At 46.4% G+C, this 19,865-nt stretch overlaps 1 protein-coding gene across 2 annotated transcripts in view; it reads right to left on the bottom strand.

Annotated features, from left to right (window-relative positions):
• Positions 1–58: 58 nt before the first annotated feature.
• MMS19 (MMS19 homolog, cytosolic iron-sulfur assembly component) overlaps positions 59–19,865 on the bottom strand; it is a 33,302-nt gene continuing 13,495 nt past the window's right edge. Inside the window, exons 3-31 of one of the 2 annotated variants that reach the window (XM_060101352.1) lie at positions 19,518–19,618; positions 18,681–18,766; positions 18,223–18,297; positions 17,743–17,812; positions 17,235–17,363; positions 17,088–17,149; positions 10,924–11,010; positions 10,423–10,497; positions 9,934–10,011; positions 9,277–9,415; positions 8,871–9,025; positions 8,528–8,606; positions 8,007–8,132; positions 7,730–7,811; positions 7,324–7,424; positions 7,070–7,219; positions 5,127–5,282; positions 3,985–4,084; positions 3,392–3,494; positions 3,179–3,247; positions 2,834–2,960; positions 2,279–2,379; positions 2,083–2,139; positions 1,750–1,936; positions 1,345–1,427; positions 1,055–1,219; positions 913–972; positions 516–616; positions 59–433 (exon numbers count right to left, since the gene is read on the bottom strand). In XM_060101352.1, the coding sequence (XP_059957335.1) occupies positions 406–433; positions 516–616; positions 913–972; positions 1,055–1,219; positions 1,345–1,427; positions 1,750–1,936; positions 2,083–2,139; positions 2,279–2,379; positions 2,834–2,960; positions 3,179–3,247; positions 3,392–3,494; positions 3,985–4,084; positions 5,127–5,282; positions 7,070–7,219; positions 7,324–7,424; positions 7,730–7,811; positions 8,007–8,132; positions 8,528–8,606; positions 8,871–9,025; positions 9,277–9,415; positions 9,934–10,011; positions 10,423–10,497; positions 10,924–11,010; positions 17,088–17,149; positions 17,235–17,363; positions 17,743–17,812; positions 18,223–18,297; positions 18,681–18,766; positions 19,518–19,618 (2,932 nt within the window). In that variant the 3' untranslated portion in view covers positions 59–405. The remainder of the gene's footprint in view (positions 434–515; positions 617–912; positions 973–1,054; positions 1,220–1,344; positions 1,428–1,749; positions 1,937–2,082; positions 2,140–2,278; positions 2,380–2,833; positions 2,961–3,178; positions 3,248–3,391; positions 3,495–3,984; positions 4,085–5,126; positions 5,283–7,069; positions 7,220–7,323; positions 7,425–7,729; positions 7,812–8,006; positions 8,133–8,527; positions 8,607–8,870; positions 9,026–9,276; positions 9,416–9,933; positions 10,012–10,422; positions 10,498–10,923; positions 11,011–17,087; positions 17,150–17,234; positions 17,364–17,742; positions 17,813–18,222; positions 18,298–18,680; positions 18,767–19,517; positions 19,619–19,865) is intronic. The other variant, XM_060101345.1, reaches the window with a different exon arrangement.

Below are 19,865 nucleotides of genomic sequence, written 5' to 3'. Positions count from 1 at the left end.
CATAAGCGGAGAGAGGGAAATAACTGACGGCCCCATTACCAAAAGAATCTTTATTCTCCAGCAGGTACACACACGCCACCATCCCTGGTCCTCAGGGCCACGCTCATCTGTATTCACCCTCAGCAGCATATCTCACTTTTCCTGACATATAAATGGAAGAGCCCCAAGACCAAGATCATTCTTCAAACACAAGTAGTCTCACACTCAGTTACTTCACAAATCCATCAGAAGTCAGGATTCCTATGTTTCTTGTACAGCCATGCGACAGAGGCCCAGCATTTGTGCGGTGTCTGTGGGAAAGGCAATCAGAAGCCAGTCATCTCCCTGCTTTGGGCAAGATGGCTTGATGGTTAGTAATTTCAGGTTAGACTGTCTGTCAGAACAGTGTAGGCCAGGATGGAGGGCTCAGCTGCCAGGGCTCCCCAGCAGAAACCTGTAGGCAAAAAGAATGTTGACAGCATTATGGTGAGGCTCATTTCAGTGCCCTCTCTCCTCCCCACGAGCTAAAAACTCACCATTCTCCCCTGGCTGACACTGCTTCCTTACGCACCAGTCTCTTCTTGTCATCCAGGGGTTTGGCTAAGGCCCGGATCACCTGTGGTTTGTACGGCAGCAGCTGTGGAGTTAGAGGAGCTAATCTTAGCCTTGTTCAACCAAGACAACCAAAAAAGCTGCCCTGACTCTACAACTAATACTCTTCCTATTCTTCTTTAGTGACTCCAGAGAATGCTATGTGGCAGGCTGGCCACTGTATTTTACGGTAGTCAGGAAATCCTTGCCTATCTGTACCCTACAGTGCATATCTCAGTCACACAGCAGGGTGGCCAGTCCCTCTTGACTAAGGCAGAAAGGTACCTCTGGCTCTTCTAAGAAGCTTCCAAGCCAGAGAGGGGGGACATCTGCGGTACTCACCACGGGGGTGGGCAGGTGAGTAACAGCGTGCATACACTGCAGTGCAGCGATCCGGACAGCCTGGAACACAACCGTAAGGAGGTGAGGGGGGACCCATGGACGGGAGATGTACAGGCCAAAGAGTTGTTCAGGCTCAACGCACCATGGAAGGGCTGGAGCTGAGGTTTAGGAACTTGGTGACGAGGGTGTCAACGTGAAGACTCATGACTTGGGGTGCTTCCAGTAGAAGAGGCTGAAGGCAGCTGAGGGTGGAGAGCTGTACCACAGAGTCTGGGCAGGACAGGGCCTCCAGCAGCAAGGAAAGCAGCTAAGGGGCCACAGGAAAGGTGGGATGACCATATCTTTGATGAGCCTGCTTCTCCTCCCCTTTCTAGCCCCAGCTGGGGGACAATGGCTTGGTCCCTGCTTAGAGGCTGTGACCGCAAGGCTTACCGTGGGCAGCTCTGGCAAGAGCACAGGCTTTGGCAGCCTGTTAAGTACATGAGACAGACCCTTCAGGTAATTTGGCTTCACATCTGTAAAAAATGGAAAAGCTTAGGGGAAAAACTGGGCTCAGACATAGAGCTTAAGAATTCAATTCTAATCTCTGGTGAAGCTGGGACATGAGCCTACAAAAAGTTTTTTTTTTTTTTTTTTTAAAGCCCCTCAAGCTCAGAATAGCCGAGATATGCCAATCAAAGGAAAAGAGTGGGTCAAGAATCTAGATGTTCAGCCCTTCAGGTAGAGGTCACACTACAGCTCTAAAGAAGCACTCAGGTCCTAAATTATTTGAGAGACTGTGGCCTGACCAATGGAGAGGTCTATATACTTGAGGGCTTTCCTTTAGACTCTCCTCACCTCGAGGAGCAGCGTGGAAACCCCGGACCAAAGCTGGGACGTTATCCGTGAAGAACCGCTGGCGAAACATGATCCGCACTTCAGCATGGCCAGCACGAGTCAGCACATCAGTGCAGTCAGACATGAGCAGAGAGAAGCCATCAGCTGCTGCTGGGCCTAGTTCTGGATCACTCAGGAGGCCCATGAGCTGGAGAAAAGAGCGTTTGAGGTACATCAGCGGGGAAGAATCTTAAATACCCAACAGGAGGACAGTAGTCATTTTTGGGAAGAAGAGGATCGACAGGGAAGTTCCTGTTTAAGTCCTAGGTTCTGCTGTCTTCAGCAAGGACTCACCCGGTCTGTAAGGCAGGAGCTGAGAGGATGATATCTAAGCACTAGGGCCTTTGTGACCTGTTATCAGAGAGAAAGAACAGTCAGGGCATGACACTCAAACCCTGAGAAGCATGCATGCACTTCAGGGTTAAATGGTGAAATTCTATTTAACCAGACCAGCTGCTCTGTCTAACTGGAATCCATTCCGACTCCTTACCCAGAGAAGCAGTGTGAAGGCCTGACTACGATAGGGCCCAGAGCTCAGCCCAGCCTCCACTTTGTCCACGGCCAGCTGTAGGAATTCATCCAGCTGTTGCCCTAAAAAGGAGGGAGGAAATGCTGATGCAGACGCTACACACGTCCATTTTACCAACAAAGGTGTAAATCATTTAAATGTAGAAGCCTTTAGAAAAAAACAATATTGTTTTGGTTGTGGATTTGGCCCACTCAGTTCTAGGACACCAGCATGAGAGCCTGGTATTCTCATAATGTAGGGGTGCTGGCATTCGAAAAAGAGTTGTCTACTTCTAAGAAAGAATTACCCCTCATAGCTCTTTGTAGGGACTAGGATGACAGAACTATATGGAGCACTCTGCTTGAAGCCCTTATCTTATGTCCTACAAAGCTCTGCCCACCTCTGGTCTTGCCTCTTGTCCCACGGGCTGTCCCTTGGAAAGCTAACTTCCTTTAAGAAGAGCACGAGAACTAAACGTCAAGATCTCATCAGAAGTCGATTCAGGGAGGCCCCCAGCCCACAGCCTCGCTCCAGTACCTGCAGGATGCTTGTTCAGAAGCCCTGCAAAGCACTTGGCAGCAGCCGTGGAGGAGAAGGGGCAGCTGTAGCAGCAGCTCAGCTCTAGAAGTTCCCGCATGAGTCGGCCCAGCTGAGGGACGTCCACCTAGAGAAAACCTGGCCGTGTCATGGACCCGGAGGACACTTGAGCTCTGAGAGACGCCCAGGAGAGAGTGGCCAGGGTGGATGGGAAATACATTCTCCCGTGGGAAAAGCAGAAAATCAGCTTAGCTTGTGACACATCTCAGCCCACAAGTCACCCAGGATCCACCTCCTCTGGTCAGGGTTAAACTAGGGTACTCCCCAAATGCTGCGCTCACTTACATTTCGAGGCAGGGAGCAGACAAAAGCCATAAGCAGTGCGACCAGCCGCCTCTGCCCTGAGGAGCCATCCTACAGAGGAAGAAGAGCCCTGTCAAGCCTGTCCTGCTAGCAAGAGGCTTGTCTGCCCTGAGGATACCCATCCCAGGTTAGCCCTAAAAATCTGAAGGACAGAAGTCCCAAGATTCTCCCCCATCTGATCCATCAGACCCTTACCTGGAATGGTTGGAATCTGCCAGGGAAGCTGTTTTCAGGCAGGAAGGAGGTGTTGCCATCCAAGAAGAGGGGCACAATGTGGGCGACACTCTGGGCAGCCAAGCTGGGGGGAGAGCACTAGGTGTCACCGAGGAGCCAGGGCTCTACAGCAGCCCTGGGGTTCCTGGTAGTCACTGAGTCCGTGGGCCAGAGCACGATCATTCACACCTTCAACAAATACTAATTCAATTCAGCACATATTATATGCCAGGAACCATTCCTGTTCTAGGCCTTGGTGCTACAGCAGTGAACAAGACAGATCAAATCCCTGTTCTCCTGGACCTTACGATCTAGCGAGAGAACTCAATGTGTATTTCAGAAGTGCTCCACAGGTGACTCTCATGCACATCTGCAGCTAAGAACCATTAGTCTGTGGCCCCCAGTCCATGATGCTAAAAGGCCCCTTCTTACTTTGCCAGCAAGACTTAACAAAACAAAAACTGCCTCCATGTTTCAATCTGGGTAAAAGGACAGCTCAAAAGGAAGTTATTTGCTGCTTCTTCCCAAGAATTCTGTCCTCCCTGGGATCAAGTCACATCCATGATTATACTCACTCAGGGCTCAAGTGGGTGGTGGCAGTGCCAATGACAGACACCATGGCGGCCAAGACCTCATCCTGCAATAGCACTTTTTTCAGAACTGAGTGCTCCTTCTCTGCAAAATCAAAACACACACACACAATCACAGGCCATGACTATGGCTCAGACGATTAGGTCCTGTCATCGTCGTGACTCTGGGCCTTGACTCTAGTTACAAGAGGAGCAGTTTTTAAACTGTCCTCTAGTAGTGTTGTAGCCCTGAGAAGCAGCAAGGCACCAGAAGTAGGAGTGTGTAACGCAGGCCACAGGGAGCTCCCGAGAGCTTTGTGCAGTCCTTTGACTGGGCAACAGTGGAAGATAAGGCTAGCTAACATGAACATTCTTAACATCAGAAATGTTAGTCTTTTCAAAAACTTAAAGGTAACATGGATTTATCTTCATGGGTCCTTTTATACAGCAGCTACCACACATACATACATTACTGTTGCCAAGCACTGCACATTAACTTATTTAATCCTTACCAACTACCCTGTGATATAGATATTACTCTGTATCAACCCCATAAAGTGAGGAACAGAAGCTTAGAAAGGCTATCTTCGGGCTTCCCTGGTGGCACAGTGGGTGAGCATCTGCTTGCCGATGCAGAGGACACAGGTTCGTGCCCCGGCCCGGGAAGATCCCACATGCCGCGGAGCGGCGGGGCCACTGAGCCTGAGTCATGGCCGCAGAGCCTGTGCTCCGCAACGGGAGAGGCCGCAGCAGTGAGAGGCCCGCATACCGAAAAAAAAAAAAAAAAAAAAAAAAAAGAAAGGCTATCTTCATCTAAGTTGGCAAGTGGTAGAGTTGACCATGAAACCCAACCAGGTCTGCTTGACTCCAGGGCCTAATTCTAACTAATCTAATTACACAGCAACTAAAGGGGGAAAAAGTGTGCATCCTTTTGAGTGTTGCTAACACTAGTAGATTTTGGTTCCTGCCGAAGGTCAGCTTGGCACCCTCTGCTTGAAGTGAAATCTCATTATGTGGACACAGGATTCAAAAGAAGCCTCTGCTGGTACAAAATGCAATACCAGTAATATCCCGAGGGGGGGCAGTGCTGTTCAACACTAGTGGAAGGCTGAGTCGGGAGGAGGGAGGGGTGAGGTGGAGGAAGTTACCTGGCATGGAAGCCTGCACAGCCAAGGCAAGCAGGCAAGGTATAGCTGTCTGATGGAAATACCAGCAGCTCTCAGGGTCTTGCTGGCATTTTTCTGCCACCTGCTGGAGACTCTGACAGACAGCAATAACTTCACTTGTTCCTGCAACCGTATTCCCTGTGTGGTGAGAAAGTTCTCTGTAAGGTTTTCTTAAAAGCACTTCCAGGTCTGTCACATACAGAATATGGGAAGAATAATCGAAGACGAGTAACTAAAGAGACCAAGAGTGTCCTATAAAGAGCCAAGTCATTTTATCCAGGAGCTGAGACCTGCCCAGCCAGCTCTGCAACAGAAGCATTCATACACAGCTGATCGTTGAACAAGGCGGGGGTGTAGGGAGCCAACCCTCCTGTACAGTCGAAAATCCATGTGCAAGTTATAATGGTCCCTATTTACACAGTTCCTCCATATCTGCAGTTCTGCATCTGTGGACTCAACCAACCACAAGCATATCGTACTACAGTTTTTACTACTGAAAAAAATCTGTATACGTGGACCTGTGCTGTTCAGACTTGTTTTGTTCAAGGGTCAGCTGTACATTCTCATTTAGTTTTCATAACAACTCTCCTAGAAATATCATTTCCCCCATTTTATAGAGGAGGATGTGGAGACTCAATAAATTACGAGTGCTTTTTCCAGGGTAACGGTGAAAAAGTCAGGAATCAAACCCAGGCCACGCTCTGAGTCCAGTGTTCTTTCTACTTTACATCAGGTGCTGGATCATCCACAAAGGGCCGGGCAGTGCAGAGTGGGGCACTTAGGGAATTAGTGAGGTTCCATGGTGTGCATGCACAGGTTCACAATAGCAATAGCTGCTGTCACTTATGAGGAGTAGTGCTTCTCAAACTCCAGGGTACGTACAGGTTACTTGGAGATCCAGTTAAAATGCAGATTCTGATCAGTGGCGCTTGAGATTCTGCATTTCTATTTATTTATTTATTTATTTATTTATTTTGGTTGTGTTGGGTCTTCATTTCTGTGCGAGGGCTTTCTCTAGTTGCAGCGAGCGGGGGCCACTCTTCATCGTGGTGCGCGGGCCTCTCACTGTCGCGGCCTCTCTTGCTGCGGAGCACAGGCTCCAGACAGGCAGGCTCAGTAGTTGTGGCTCACGGGCCCAGTTGCTCCGCGGCATGTGGGATCTTCCCAGACCAGGGCTCGAACCCGTGTCCCCTGCATTAGCAGGCAGACTCTCAACCACTGTGCCACCAGGGAAGCCCGAGATTCTGCATTTCTAATAAACTCCCAGATAATACCCGTGCTGCTGGTTGATGAACCCTATTTTGAGTAGCATGGCCTTACAGTGGTGCTTTTCTTTTCTTAAAACTTTTATTTTATGTTTTTATTTTTGGCTGCGTTAGGTCTTCGTTGCTGCACGCAGGCTTACTCTAGTTGCGGCGAGCGGGGGCTACTCTTTGTTGTGGTGCATGGGCTTCTCATTGCAGTGGCTTCTCTTGTTGTGGAGCACAGGCTCTAGGTGTGTGGGCTTCAGTAGTTGTGGCGTGTGGGCTCAGCAGTTGTGGCTCATAGGCTCTAGAGTGCAGGCTCAGTAGTTGTGGTGCACGGGCTTAGTTGCTCGGCGGCATGTGGGATCTTCCTGGACCAGGGCTCGAACCCGTGTCCCCTGCATTGGCAGGCGGTTCTTAACCACTGCTCCACCAGGGAAGTCCCCAGTGGTGCTTTTCAATGGACTCTGTGGGCATTCTCAATAACTGTTGCCCACGTCTCGTCCCTCCTCAGAGGCTGAATCAGTTGGATGAAGACCCACGCATTCAGCACTTTTTAAAAGTTCCCATGTGACTCTTACTATAGCCACCACTGGAACCACTGCTTTAGAGGCATCAACTCCAAACCTGACTATGGTTCCCCTTCAGCCCAGTTCCTTGATGACTGTTCCTGGTAGTTACCTTTGTTCATCTGGCGGAGATGCTGCAGCAGAAGAGGCAGGGTCTCCTTGACAATACTGGCATGTGTGGATATAGCTGACAAGGCCTGCAGACAGCGCCGATGCCGGGAGCATTTGGTGGGCCCATCCCCTCTAGCCAAATCTGACTCCTCTGAAAGCAACCCAGGAGACAAGGTTTCACTGTGTGATGGAAAGCAGGAAGGCCCCCAAGCCTCCCTGGGAAGGGGTAAGCCACGGAAGATCAGAGACACATACCTATACGCAGCTCCCCAGCAAGCTTGGGCACTAGGTGGCTGCTGAAGGCCACAGGGTAGAGAGTGGCCAGGGTTCCTGATGCTTCCAGTGCTGCCACCCTGCTGGGGCACAAGGCAAATGAGCATTCGCTGAGCCTTGATCCATGGCTCTCTTGCCTAGGCCTGCCATTAGGCAGATTCAGGAGTGTGGGCTTCTGAGGCCACCTTGCTGAAGAGTAGGATTCCAGTACTTACACCACTAAGTTGGACCGGGCTTCTTAATGCCCAAGAAAAGAGAGCATTCCCACACCTCCAACCGGGTAGCAGCCAGAGCCAAGCACAGGGCCCACCTCCCCTACGGAAAGCCAAGGGTCAGAAGCACAGAGCCCTGGACCAGCTTGCTCGATCTCACTGCCTTATATTCTCACCAACTCTGGGAATCCTCCTCCAGGAAGCTCAGTCTGTATAGGTGACCCACTGCCAGCTCCAAGTCCCCAGAAGACAGGAGATCTGTGCAGGAAGGAAACACGAACCTCATCTTTCTTCCCCTGCAGCCATCACAACCCTTCCTAAAGTCCTATAAGAAGTCCCAAATCATCCAGAGTTGTAGTGAGAACCAGGGAATTAAGATTGCTCTTCACTTAAGACAGAAAATCACAAGAAAGGGACCAATACTCCTATCTTTTCTCTTTCCCTTAAGTGTACCTGGCTGGGCACCCAAGACTGTGAGTGTACGGATGCCAACAAGCTGAAGCTGGGTGCTGGGGTCCGTCAGGGCCATGAATACCAGTGAGCACAGCTGGTCCTTGAAGCCACTCAGAGGCCTTTCATCTAGGAAGAGACAGAGTCCAGGTTAGAGGGAAACTCTATTCAGAAGTGATGCAAAGATAACCTGGGACAGAATTTTTTTTTTTTTGCCGCGCTGCGTGGCATGTGGGATCTTAATTCCCTGACCAGGGATCGAACCCGTGCCTCCTGCGGTGGAAGCACAGAGTCTTAAGCACTGGACCGCCACGGAATTCCCGGGGCAGATTTAAAGAATTTAATCCATTGGGTATCTGGGAAGTACACTAGGAAAGAAATCAACAAGTGTTCTCTTGGGCTACATCCTCAGAACAGGTCCACTGTTCTAGACTACTTCTCTGTAGCGCTCTTTGCCTGCCATCCTTTATAGGGCTATAGTGCTCAGCAGTCCCCAGGATACCACATCTAGAAGATGGCCTCACCCTTGTCTTCATAGCTCCATTTCTGTTGCAGCTTCAAGAAACCCAGGATCATTTCAAGGATTGTCCGCCGCTGGTTGCTCTGTAATGTTTTAAGGGGTATTCAAGTCAAAAAATACTTTATTTTTAAAGGATTTCAGTCCTGCTACTGCAGAATTGGGGAGAATTATCCTTGTACCTAAGAGTGTCAGGAAAAGAGTGAACAAGGGAACCAGCAGCAGCTAATGGGGGCAAAACCCGAGATCCACTATATCTAGGCCCAAGCTCAGTGCTTAGCGCTCTCTCTCTGAGACAGCGATTCTGGCAAGGGGTCCCATCATTTCCCCAGCAGATTCTGCTTCCTTACCTGACTGTGCTTGTGGAACTGTTCCAGCAGTAGGGGCAGCACGTTGCTGGTGATGTGGTCACAGGCCCGGGCAGACGCACCTGCAGCCGCCTGCAACAGTTTGGCACTAGGCCACACCAGTTTCATGTCTGGTTCACACAGATGGTGCCTGCAGTCTAGAGAGGCAGCACATCACAGACCTAGGGAGTAGGCTGAATGTTGCCTGGTTCCCCTGCAGGCCATGGAAGTTGGAGGCTGAGCCCTGGGACAGTTGGCTAGCAGTTACCACTTAAATTGCTTTCAATTCAAAGCAGGGCTCCAGCACCCAAAACACTGAACATGGGGGCCGCTCGTGAAAGGTCACTGGCCTTAAGGAATTTCTCTCTGTTGTGCTCACTCCCCTTTCTAGCTGCCATGGCCCCATTACCCTGTAGAATGTTGCTAAGGAAGGAGTCAAGGAGGTCCTCAGCATCAGCCCTCAGCACAGAGCGAGACAAACACGCAGTCAGGGAGTTAAGGGCCGCCAGGCCCTCGGCCTCTACCCGCTCACTTGCCGTCTGGAACACCTGTCAGGGAGGGATCCCATGGCTACTGAGGTGAGCCTGCACCAGGTGAGACCCCACCCACCTACTGCCTACTTCCTTTGCGGGGAGGGGGTGGCGAGAACCTTTGGGGCACAGCAATGGAAATTAACCCCCCAAATGAGTTTCTTCTCAATTGGTGTATTCTCACTAAGTCTTCAGTCCCACTAGGATTGATACACATACTTTTTGAGGAACTGAATACCGACTTTGAGCAGTGGTTGTTGGGAACCCCTTTCCTAAGTCTCTTCCTCTCCCCCTCTACTCAGCATGACCTATGCTCCTTACCACGGAAGGACAGGAATTGGGCACTGTGCGAGACTGATCATGTGCCACCACCAAGCAGCTGACCCTACCCTTGTCATTCAACCAGAAGTATGCCCCTTGCTCTCTTGCTGAATCACCAAGCACAGCAACAGAGGGAAAAGGATACGGTGTGTTATTTCCCCTCGTGCCTGACAACCAGGAGTTAATGGTAGTGAGTTTATCTAAGTAACACTCACCTCTCTGCGGATAGAAGCCCAAAGGCTGGGGAGGAAGTCCTTTAGTTCTTTCTGTCCGTACACAGCACAGCAAGCATTCTGCCAAGGAAAGCACAGGTAATGGCTATCTACACACTCAGACTTCCTAGGATATGCAGGCCCCTCAGCATAATGGCACCTGAAAGACCCCGGCTCTCAGCAGTAAAACCAGCAGGATTTCATAACCATCCTGCCCAGGTCACTGAAAAATAGAAGCTTGTCCTGACTGATGAAAAACAAGCATGAAGAGGGAGCCCTGGTCAGCCTTTTCCTCAGCTGCCACTCAGTTACTACAGAACAAGACAAAATGCAACTGGGGGCTTTAGGTCAACATATAGGCCCAGATTCTGGGTATCCCTCTCTTGAGGCCAATGAACTATTCCCTGGCTCTCCAAGAATCAATTCATAATCCTTTAGCACCCCTAAATTGTCTAAAGACAGCTGGATCCTCAAAAGAGAACAATCACTCACCAGAGTCTGCAGAGAATCCAGCTTGGCACTCAGAATCTCGGAATCCACTTTCTCAATCAGCAGGGGGAGCAGGAACTGTGGGAGAGAAGGAAGAACTAAAGGGTGAGATGTGGGTAGTGTTGCAGCCACACCAAGGCCAACCATGTCCTCACTGCCACCACTTCCCAGGGGCAGGTGTTACATCAAGGAGCTATACTTGAGTCGAGAGTTGTGACTGTAAACCAACCTCCCTCTCAATCCATGGCCAGACTCCCAGTGACCTGAAAAGTGGGCTAGCTGGCAAAGATAAAGAATTTCAAAAGACAGCACCAAATAGGGATTGGTTTACTATTTTAAATGAAGAGATGGTGAAGTTTTTTACTTCGAAGGTCTGAAGACACTTGCAGGATGCCATACCCTAAAATCTATACTGGAACTTTCTTTTCCCCCATGCTTTTACTGTTCTTTCTTCAGACCCTTCTGTGGGTTGAGGCTATATATCCTAACTTTGGCTAGACCCACCTCAGCAAATCGCGGTGTAGAAGCCAGCACAGCTCGAAGACTCAGGATGAGATCTTCTCTCTGGATACCATGGGGATCATTAGGTGGCTGGAAAAGGGAGAAGGGGGCGTGGGTTTGTATAACTCTTCAGACCACCCCTGGACACAGGAGTGAACCTGGCAACCCTGCAGAATAGGGTGAGATTTACACCCAATCTGGCAGAAGAAGTATGGTATGAGGCCCCAGCAGGAAGACTGCTTGCTCTTACATGTTCCTTGGGAACTTTTGTCTGTTGGGCATTTATTTTCTATCTTATCACACAGTTTCTATCTGATCTATCATCTCACCACTCAGAGATAAGCACCCTTAACTTTCTGGTGCAACTTTCTTCTCTGTATTTATAGTATTATGACTATGTAATTGATAGACACTGTTTCCCTTTAAAATATATACACTTTTAAAAAATGTGATCTTTTGAATGTATTTTCTGCAATCTATTTTTTCACTTAATACTAGGTACATTTTTTCATGTTATTAAATTATTTTTTCATAGCATTAGTTTTAGTGGCTGATACTATTTCATTGTGTGGTTGAGTCACAGTTTATTTGGATAATCACCGTTTGATGGACATTTCTATTTTTTCACCGTTATAAAAAGCTGTAATCCTGGCATTATAAAAACATTCATGATTTCTGCATCAAGAAGGCAGATTTATTTTATTGAAGTATATAGTTGACTTACAATATTGTGTTAGTTTCAGGTGTACAGCAAAGTGATTCACTTATATACATATATATATTTTTCAGATTCTTTTCCATTATAGGTTATTATAAGATACTAAACATAGTTCCCTGTGTTATACAGTAAATCCTTGTTGTTCATCTATTTTATATATAGTGGTATGTATCTGTTAATCCCATACTCCTAATTTATTCCTCCTCACCTTCTTTCCCCTTTGATAACCATAAAGTTTGTTTTCTATATCTTTGAGTCTGTTTCTGTTTTGTAAATAAATTCATTTATATCACTTTTAGATTCCACATATAAGTGGTATCATATAATATGTGTCTTTCTCTGTCTTACTTTACTCAGTATGATAATCTCTAGGTCCATCCATGTTGCTGCAAATGGCATTATTTCATTCTTTTTAATGGCTGAGTAGTATTCCATTGTATGTGTGTGTGTGTGTGTGTGTATGTACACACACACACACACGCACCCCCCCCAACATCTTTATCCATTCATCTGTTGATTAACGTTTAGGTTGCTTCCATGTCTTGGCTCTTGTAAATAGTGCTGCTATGAACACTGGGGTGCATGTATCTTTTCAAATTAGAGTTTTCATCTTTTCTGGATATACGCCCAGGAGTGGGATTGCTGGATCATATGGTAGCTCTATTTTCAGTTTTTTAAGGAACCTCCATACTGTTTTCCATAGTGGCTGCACCAATTTACATTCCCACCAATAGTGCAGGAGGGTTCCCTTTTCTCCACACCTTCTCCAGCATTTATTATTTGTAGACTTTTTGATGATGGCCATTCTGACAGGTGTGAGGTGATGCCTCATTGTAGTTTTGATTTGCATCTTTTCATGTGCCTGTTGGCCACGTGTATGTCAACAAGGCACAATGAAAACATACATCAGATTTTCCTTTTCTCTTTAGAAACCCCACCAAAAATACAGTAAAGGGATTTTCCTTTCTTTTCTCTTTTTTTTAAAGCTATAAAGCTAAAGGTTGAAGAGAACAGGATGAGGGATGTTAGCAACAAAACTGTAGAAGGTGAAAAGCAGATGGATAAGAAGAAAATGACTTAGCAGAGCCAAGACAACAGAATCCTCAGTAGGCTTGGGGAATGCTGAACTCCCATATACACCAGTCTCCTCAAAAAGCTTCGCAATCAGAAGTACCAGGTACCTTTGGAATTGGGAGTGGGGTTGGAGAAGCAATCTGACTTCCGAGATTGCTTCCCAAGTCCTCCCTAGCTGCAGTAGAATCTGGAGGTTTAATTTTTTAGAGAGGGTAAGACAGAGATCTAGTCTTAGAGACATAGGTGCAGCTGAGGGCCTGGGTGCTGAATCAAAAGAGGTCTAAGTGGGAATTCCCTGGTGGTCCAGTAGTTAGGACTCAGTGCTTTCACTACCAGGGCCCACCCGGGTTCAATCCCTGACTGGGGAACAGCACGGCAGGAAAAAAAAAAAAAAAAAAAAGAGGTCTAAGTGATACAGTTTTGAGTATTGAGATTTTCCAACCCCTTCCAGCCCTATTTGCTTGTAGCCAGACTTCTCCCTCTAGGCTGATCTAAGGTCTTTTTCTAGAAGAACCTGACTAGCCCAAGAGGAAGAATACACTGGGGGTTCCCAAGCTGTCCATGTAAGCCACTATACAGGGAAGTTCATCCTCAGCCAGCCCATTCCCTGTGCTCAGAGCTTCCACTCAACTTTATAATTCTCACTTTGAAACATGTGCAAACTCCCAAGGACTACCAGATATCTGAAGAAAGCCTCTAACCTGGAAATAGAGACCAAAAACAAAAAAACAAACAAAAAAAACTTCAAGGAAACAAAGACCACATATGTGGGGAGAGTTTTCAAAAACAGTAAGAAAGTAACTCATTCATGGATTAAATAAGAACAGAATGCTAAAGAAAAAAAGACCACCAGTCTTAACCTGGTGGTCCAGCAGTTAAGACTCCGAGCTCCCAATGCAGGGGGCCCGGGTTCGATCCCTGGTCAGGAAACGAGATCCTGCATGCCGCAACTAAGAGTCTACATGCCACAACTAAAAGATCCTGCATGGTGCAACTAAAGATCCCGCATGTGGCAACAAAGATCCTGCGTGCTGTGACTAAGACCCAGCACAGCCAAATAAATAAATATTAAAAAAAACAAAACAAAAGACGTTCAAGAGATCATCAAAAATGATAATAAAAGGCCCTGGGAAAATGTCCATCAACAGAGGAATGGATAAAGAAAATGTGGTACATATATACAAAGGAATATTACTCAGTCATAAAAAGGAATGAAATTGGGTCATTTGTAGAGACGTGGATGGACCTAGAGAGCGTCATACAGAGTGAAGTAAGTCAGAAAGAGAAAAGCAAATATCGTATAACGCATATATGTGGAATTTAGAAAAATGGTACAGATGATCTTATTTGCAAAGCAGATATAGAGACACAGATGTAGAGAACAAACGTATGGATACAAAGGCGGAAAGGGGTGGGGTGGGAGGAATTGGGAGATTGGATTGACACATATATATTATTGATACTACGTATAAAATAGACAACTGATGGGAACATACTGTATAGCACAGGGAACTCTATCTAATGCATTGTGGTAACCTAAATGGGAGGGAAGTCCAAAAGGAAGGAGATATCTGTATGTGTATGGCTGATTAATTTTGTTGTGCAGTGGAGGCTAACACAACATTGTAAAACAACCATACTCCAATAAAAATTAATTTAAAAAAAAAAGGTCCTGGGAAATTCAAAGCATGAGTGCAGAAATGAGAAACAAAATCAACAGAAGGGGTTAATAGGAGATGTGCTAGTCCTGGGCCTTTCTGCCCTCAGAGCCATTCCTTGGGCTGACCACTGCAGGCTACATTTCCCAGGTTCCCATAATGGCCTGGGTTCAGCCAACAGGAAGCACTTGTAGAAGAATGCAGGTCAGAAGGAAAGGAAAACCCAGGGCATTTCTTCCCATTTCTCCAGTTTAGTGGGCGCTTTCAGCATTGGCAGCATCTCCTCCATGGCTCCAGCTCCTACTGATAGGCCTATGTTTTTGTCATACTCACAGCCCCTGAGGTCCAGTAACATCAACTCTTCCCTTTGTCCCTCCAGCCTAGGGGTGGTAATGGCTTCCTGCTATTGAAAGGTTGCCTCACTATCCCGTTTGGCTTCTCAGCTTTCCCACAACTGGTATAAACAATTTCCTGCATTAAATTATTTCTGTTTTAAATACCAAAGTGGTTTCTGTTTTCATGCCTGGACTTTGACTGACAGAAAAGATAAAATTGTAGAATTTTCTTATAAACTAACAAAAAGGTAGAGGTAAGAAATATGAAAGGGGGGCTTCCCTGGTGGCACAGTGGTTGAGAGTCCGCCTGCTGATGCAGGGGACACGGGTTTGTGCCCCGGTCCGGGAAGATCCCACGTGCCACAGAGCGGCTAGGCCCGTGAGCCATGGCTGCTGAGCCTGCGCATCCGGAGCCTGTGCTCCGCAATGGGAGAGGCCACAACAGTGAGAGGTCCGCGTACCGCAAAAAAAAAAAGAAATATGAAAGAAAAGTAGGAGATTCAGAGGTCTAACAGAAGATTGATAGGAGTTCCAAAAGGAAGGAACAGAGAAAACAGAGGGAAAGAAATCATCAATGAAAGAATGCAAGAAAATTTCCCAGGACTGAAGGACATGAGTTTCCAGATTGATGGGACCTACCAAGTACGCAATACAATGCATAAAAACAGACCCGTACTAAGGCACATAATTGTGAATTTTCAATATATTGGGGGAAAATAATCAAAACTTAAAAGCTTCCAGAAAAGAGGAAAAAAAGTGACCATAAAGTTTTGCAAATCAAAAAGAATTTAGACTTCTTCACAGCAACTGAAAATTCGAGGTAAATGTAGCAATGCCTTCAATTTCATACCCATATTGTCAATAAGTGGGAGGAAAGAATGAAGACATTCTAGATTTACAAAAATCTAAAAATGTTTCACTCTTTTTACACACTGGGGAAGCTAATAAGGGATGTGCACCACCAAAATGAGGGAGTAAACTATAAAAGAGGAAGTACATAAACCCAGGAGATAAGAGATCCGATCCAAGAGAAAAGACAAAGGAATCCCTAGATGATGGTAAAGGAAGATTGTCTACTTTGCATTAAGAGTAGGAAGCAACCAGTTAAGACTGTATGGCTAAGTTAAGAATGGTTTTTACATTTTTAAGTCGTTGAAAAAAAATCAAAAGAATAGTATCTTGTGACACATGAAAATTATATGAAATTTAAATTTCCGTGTCTATAAATAAAGTTTTATTGCAATATAGCCACTGTACCACATTCCAGTGTCCATGGCCGTTTTTGTGCTAGAACAGCAGAGGTGAGGAGTTTCAACAGAGACCATATGGCCTCCAAAGTCTAAAATAGTAACTATCTGGCCCTAACAGAAAAAGTTTGCTGACCCCTACACACAGGATAGGAACCAACACTTATACTGATGTGATCCACTATGAGGATGGCAAATGGCCAAAACAGACTGGTAAGACCATAAAGAATATTTCTAACATAAATTGTTACACTAAAAGCCAGGTGTCCCTATTTAAAAGGCTTAAGTTCTTCTGAGAAGAAACAGGGATACTGATTACAAAAGAGATGAAAAGAATATCAGAGAGGTGGTCCCAAGCAATTGATGTCAACTAGAATAAGCTGGTTAAGAAATTCCCTATGGCAAAAATGGCTGTGTATCTTTAAAGGCAGTGAGAGTCCATGCTCCAATGTAGTTTGGTATGCTGTGGTATTAACTCCTTTCATTTTTTCCAAATCACTAATGCTTGCAGTACACATACCCATGCATACCCATATAGTGATGAGACCCTGAGTATTTGGAAAAAGAAGGAAAATCAAGATGCAGAGTGGGAGGAAGGTCTGAGGGCATCAGAGCAAACACCTCCTGTACACACTATGCTCAACTGTGTCGTCTTTGTTTAGTCAATTTGTTTCTACTGCCTGAGATGCACCCTCAGAATCCAGGATCATATCCTACACATCCTTCAGAAACTAACTGAAATCCTATCTTATCTGTGAAGTCAGTTCCTGCCTACTCTAGCTCACACTAAACTCTGTCTTCTTTGAACAATTATAACACCACTTGTTCTGGTCCACAATCTCTTACTGTTACTTAAATGTTTCAACTTTCAAGGACATGAATCATGTTATACAATCCTGTAGTTCTAAGCACTACATACTTTGTCAAGGAGTCTCCCAAATACCTGCCGAATTGAACCCTTCCTCCCATGGCAAATGTTTTTCCACTTCCCAGTTTACTAAAACGTTAGGTTCTTGAGGGCAGGGATTGTTTCTTTTGTTCACCGCTGCACACTCAGGGCCTAGAACTGGGCCTGGCACATAACAGACACTCAACAAATATTTGAATTAGTGAATGAATGAAAGGTACTACTTACAGGGGTAAAATCAATAGGGAAGTAACAGGATGTCACTTCAAACAACTCCTCCACAAAGGGTCCTAAGGCAACAGAGAAAGAATGAGGACTTATAAGCCTCTCATCTGACAAGCCCCAACCAGCTAATTCAAGGCTACAAGGGTGTACCCAGGCTATAGTCTCTGGAGATGAGGTCATGGACGATGCGGAAGGCCACCAGAAGATTACGGGGATCCTTTTCCCCATCCATCACCTGGATGAAGCCAAAGGTGAAATCAGCTCCTAGGCCCTTCAGCTCTGCAGAGGAGAGAACAAGATCATTACTGTCCCATGGGATAGAAAGCTGGGCTTTCTTCTGGCCTGTGTTCTCCCTCTGCTATCGCTGCCTTTCCTGCCTACCAGAGCAGGCCCTGTTTTCCTATTCCAAGAGAGTTCTCAGTGAAGAGAAGATGTGCAACGATACATAACTGTTACAGAGGTAAGAATTTAAAACATCAGCTCAAACTCCACCCTTTCTTTACTTTCCTGGGGAGTGAGTGGCTCCCAGTTTCCCTTTATCATCCTCTCAAAGTACTGGCTCTTCTATATCACCCCTGGGCTAAAATGAGTCCTGGTAATGGGGGGAAAAAAAAGATGCGCTCACTTTTCAGATTTTCCAGAGAGCCTTGCCTCTTACCTTCTTCCCGGGTTCGCATGAAGTTGGTGATGATACTGTAGACTGTGTGTCGGTCCACCTGTGGCAGGGACTTGGTAGGAGAGACAGGAAGTAAGTAAAGAAAGTGCCCAAGGAATACCTCAGCTGACAAAACTACTTCCTGCTTCACAATCTCTAAGTGGACAGTGCTCTTTACACCAGTATAAGATGAACCTCAGAGGAAATGTAGAGAAAGGATATGGCTATTGCCCAGCAGTCCAGCAGTGGAACCGATAACCAAAACCTGTCTGCTATATGCCTTACTTTAAGTGTAAGAGGACACAGGTCAGACATAATGGCATGCCTCGCTCTCTTTATACAGTAGCAAGGGATAGCATGTGAACATGGTCAAAGACCTGAAAGAGTTCAGAACTTAGAAGGCAATTTTTTTTGCCATCTAATTCTAGTTCTGTCAATGGCTGGGAGATAGAGGAGAATACCAAGGTGACTGTTATCACCCACCTGTACGTGGACCTCCTGGAAGATGGCTTTAAGCACGGAGACAGCCAGCCCTGGGGGCAGGGCCACACACAGGCTCTGGGGGAGAAGAGAAGTGTGAGCACAGAGGGAATTCTAGCACAGCCTTCAAGACACAAGCCTAAACAGGGCTATTTAGTAGCTACAGTGGGAATCACAACATCCAGGTTTGGGAAGAAGTGCTAACAGTGAGAAACATGGTCCGTTTTCTTAAGTTGATTAGGTCTCTGCAGCTCCTTCCAGTTTGGCTTTGAATTCCAGTCCCCAAAGGATACTTTTACTCTACAAACTAAAAACAGAAGTGGAGCTGGCTGAGACTAGTTTAGTCCCACACCTGGGCATCTGCTTTGAAGCACCTGAAGTCTCACCCTCTTAGGGGAAGGAGAGAATTAACTGGAAATAGGTTCCTGCAAACATGGTATGTAATACAAAAAAGAACTCACAAGTGCCCTCAAACCCTGCAGGACAGACGGGATCACAAGATGATGGTCCTTCAGCCGGTTCTCATAGAATAGGATCAAGTGTACCACTGCACAGACCAGAAATTCAGCTGTTAATTTACACAGGCTGGAGGAGGGCCCACCGGTTTTGCTCCTTCCCAAAGTTTATAAGGGCTGTTCCTGCTTGGGCTTCACTACAAATTTTCTCCTTCACCGAGAGATATGTCCCAAGCCCTCCCATTTGAGGGTGACTTCCTTGATCTGTCAGGAAAATAGGTGAACATCTTTTATTATCCATTCTCACTAGGTCACAATCAATCCCATTCTCAAGCCGAGAACTGCCTTTCTACAGAACTTGGGTTGGCAACTTTTCTCAAAGGGCCAGACAGTAAATATTTTAGGCTTGTAGGACATAGTATGTCAAAACTACTCAACTTGGGCCACTGTAACATAAAAGCAGCATACACAATAGGTAAATAAATGGGCATGGCTAGATGCTAATAAAGCTTTATAGAAGATAAATAAGTTGTTGGCTTTTTTCCTCAGGACTTCAAAACACTTTGATATTTCATTACTTTTCCACTCCATCTATGAAACACTACTTTGTCCATTTTACAAAGAGGGGAAGATATACTGAAAAGAACTGTCTAAGGCTACATTTGAAATCCATGTGTCTTGTGTCAATTCTTATCTTCTCTGCCACATATACCAGTGAGGAATGAAGACCCTGAATTAGGAGTTCATAGACACCTTATGTCCTCCCTCCCTCCCTCCCTGTAAAGTTGGCTTGAAGAGACAAGCAAGGCCTTGGCTCAGCACTCCTACTAGCGATGCCAGTACCTTCCTTCTCCAGGAGCAAGGAGTGACACTGCAGTAGCACCTGTGACAAGAGCTGGATTCCTCGTGCCCGAGTTCGGGGTTCTGGATTCTCCAGAGAGGACCTGGGGTAAAGTAAGATAGAGACAGCCTGACATTACCCAGTTCAAACCTTCGAAGTAAATATTTTGCAAGTAGTCATACTCACCCCCTGGGCATGGAAGCCAGCCCAGGAAGGTATTCTGGAGGTGCTTAGCATTACAGACAACACTAAGGCCAATCCCCAGATTGACCTGGCATCATTAGAGGCATATGTGACACCACAGCCAACAGAAGTGTCCACCTCCAGGCACTGACTGGGCATGGGGCTCA

This window comes from Mesoplodon densirostris, chromosome 1 (assembly GCF_025265405.1).
Source record: "Mesoplodon densirostris isolate mMesDen1 chromosome 1, mMesDen1 primary haplotype, whole genome shotgun sequence".
In the NCBI taxonomy this organism is placed as follows: domain Eukaryota; kingdom Metazoa; phylum Chordata; class Mammalia; order Artiodactyla; family Ziphiidae; genus Mesoplodon; species Mesoplodon densirostris.
Note: the sequence above shows the minus strand (reverse complement) of the source record. Positions and strands in the feature narration are given on the sequence as shown.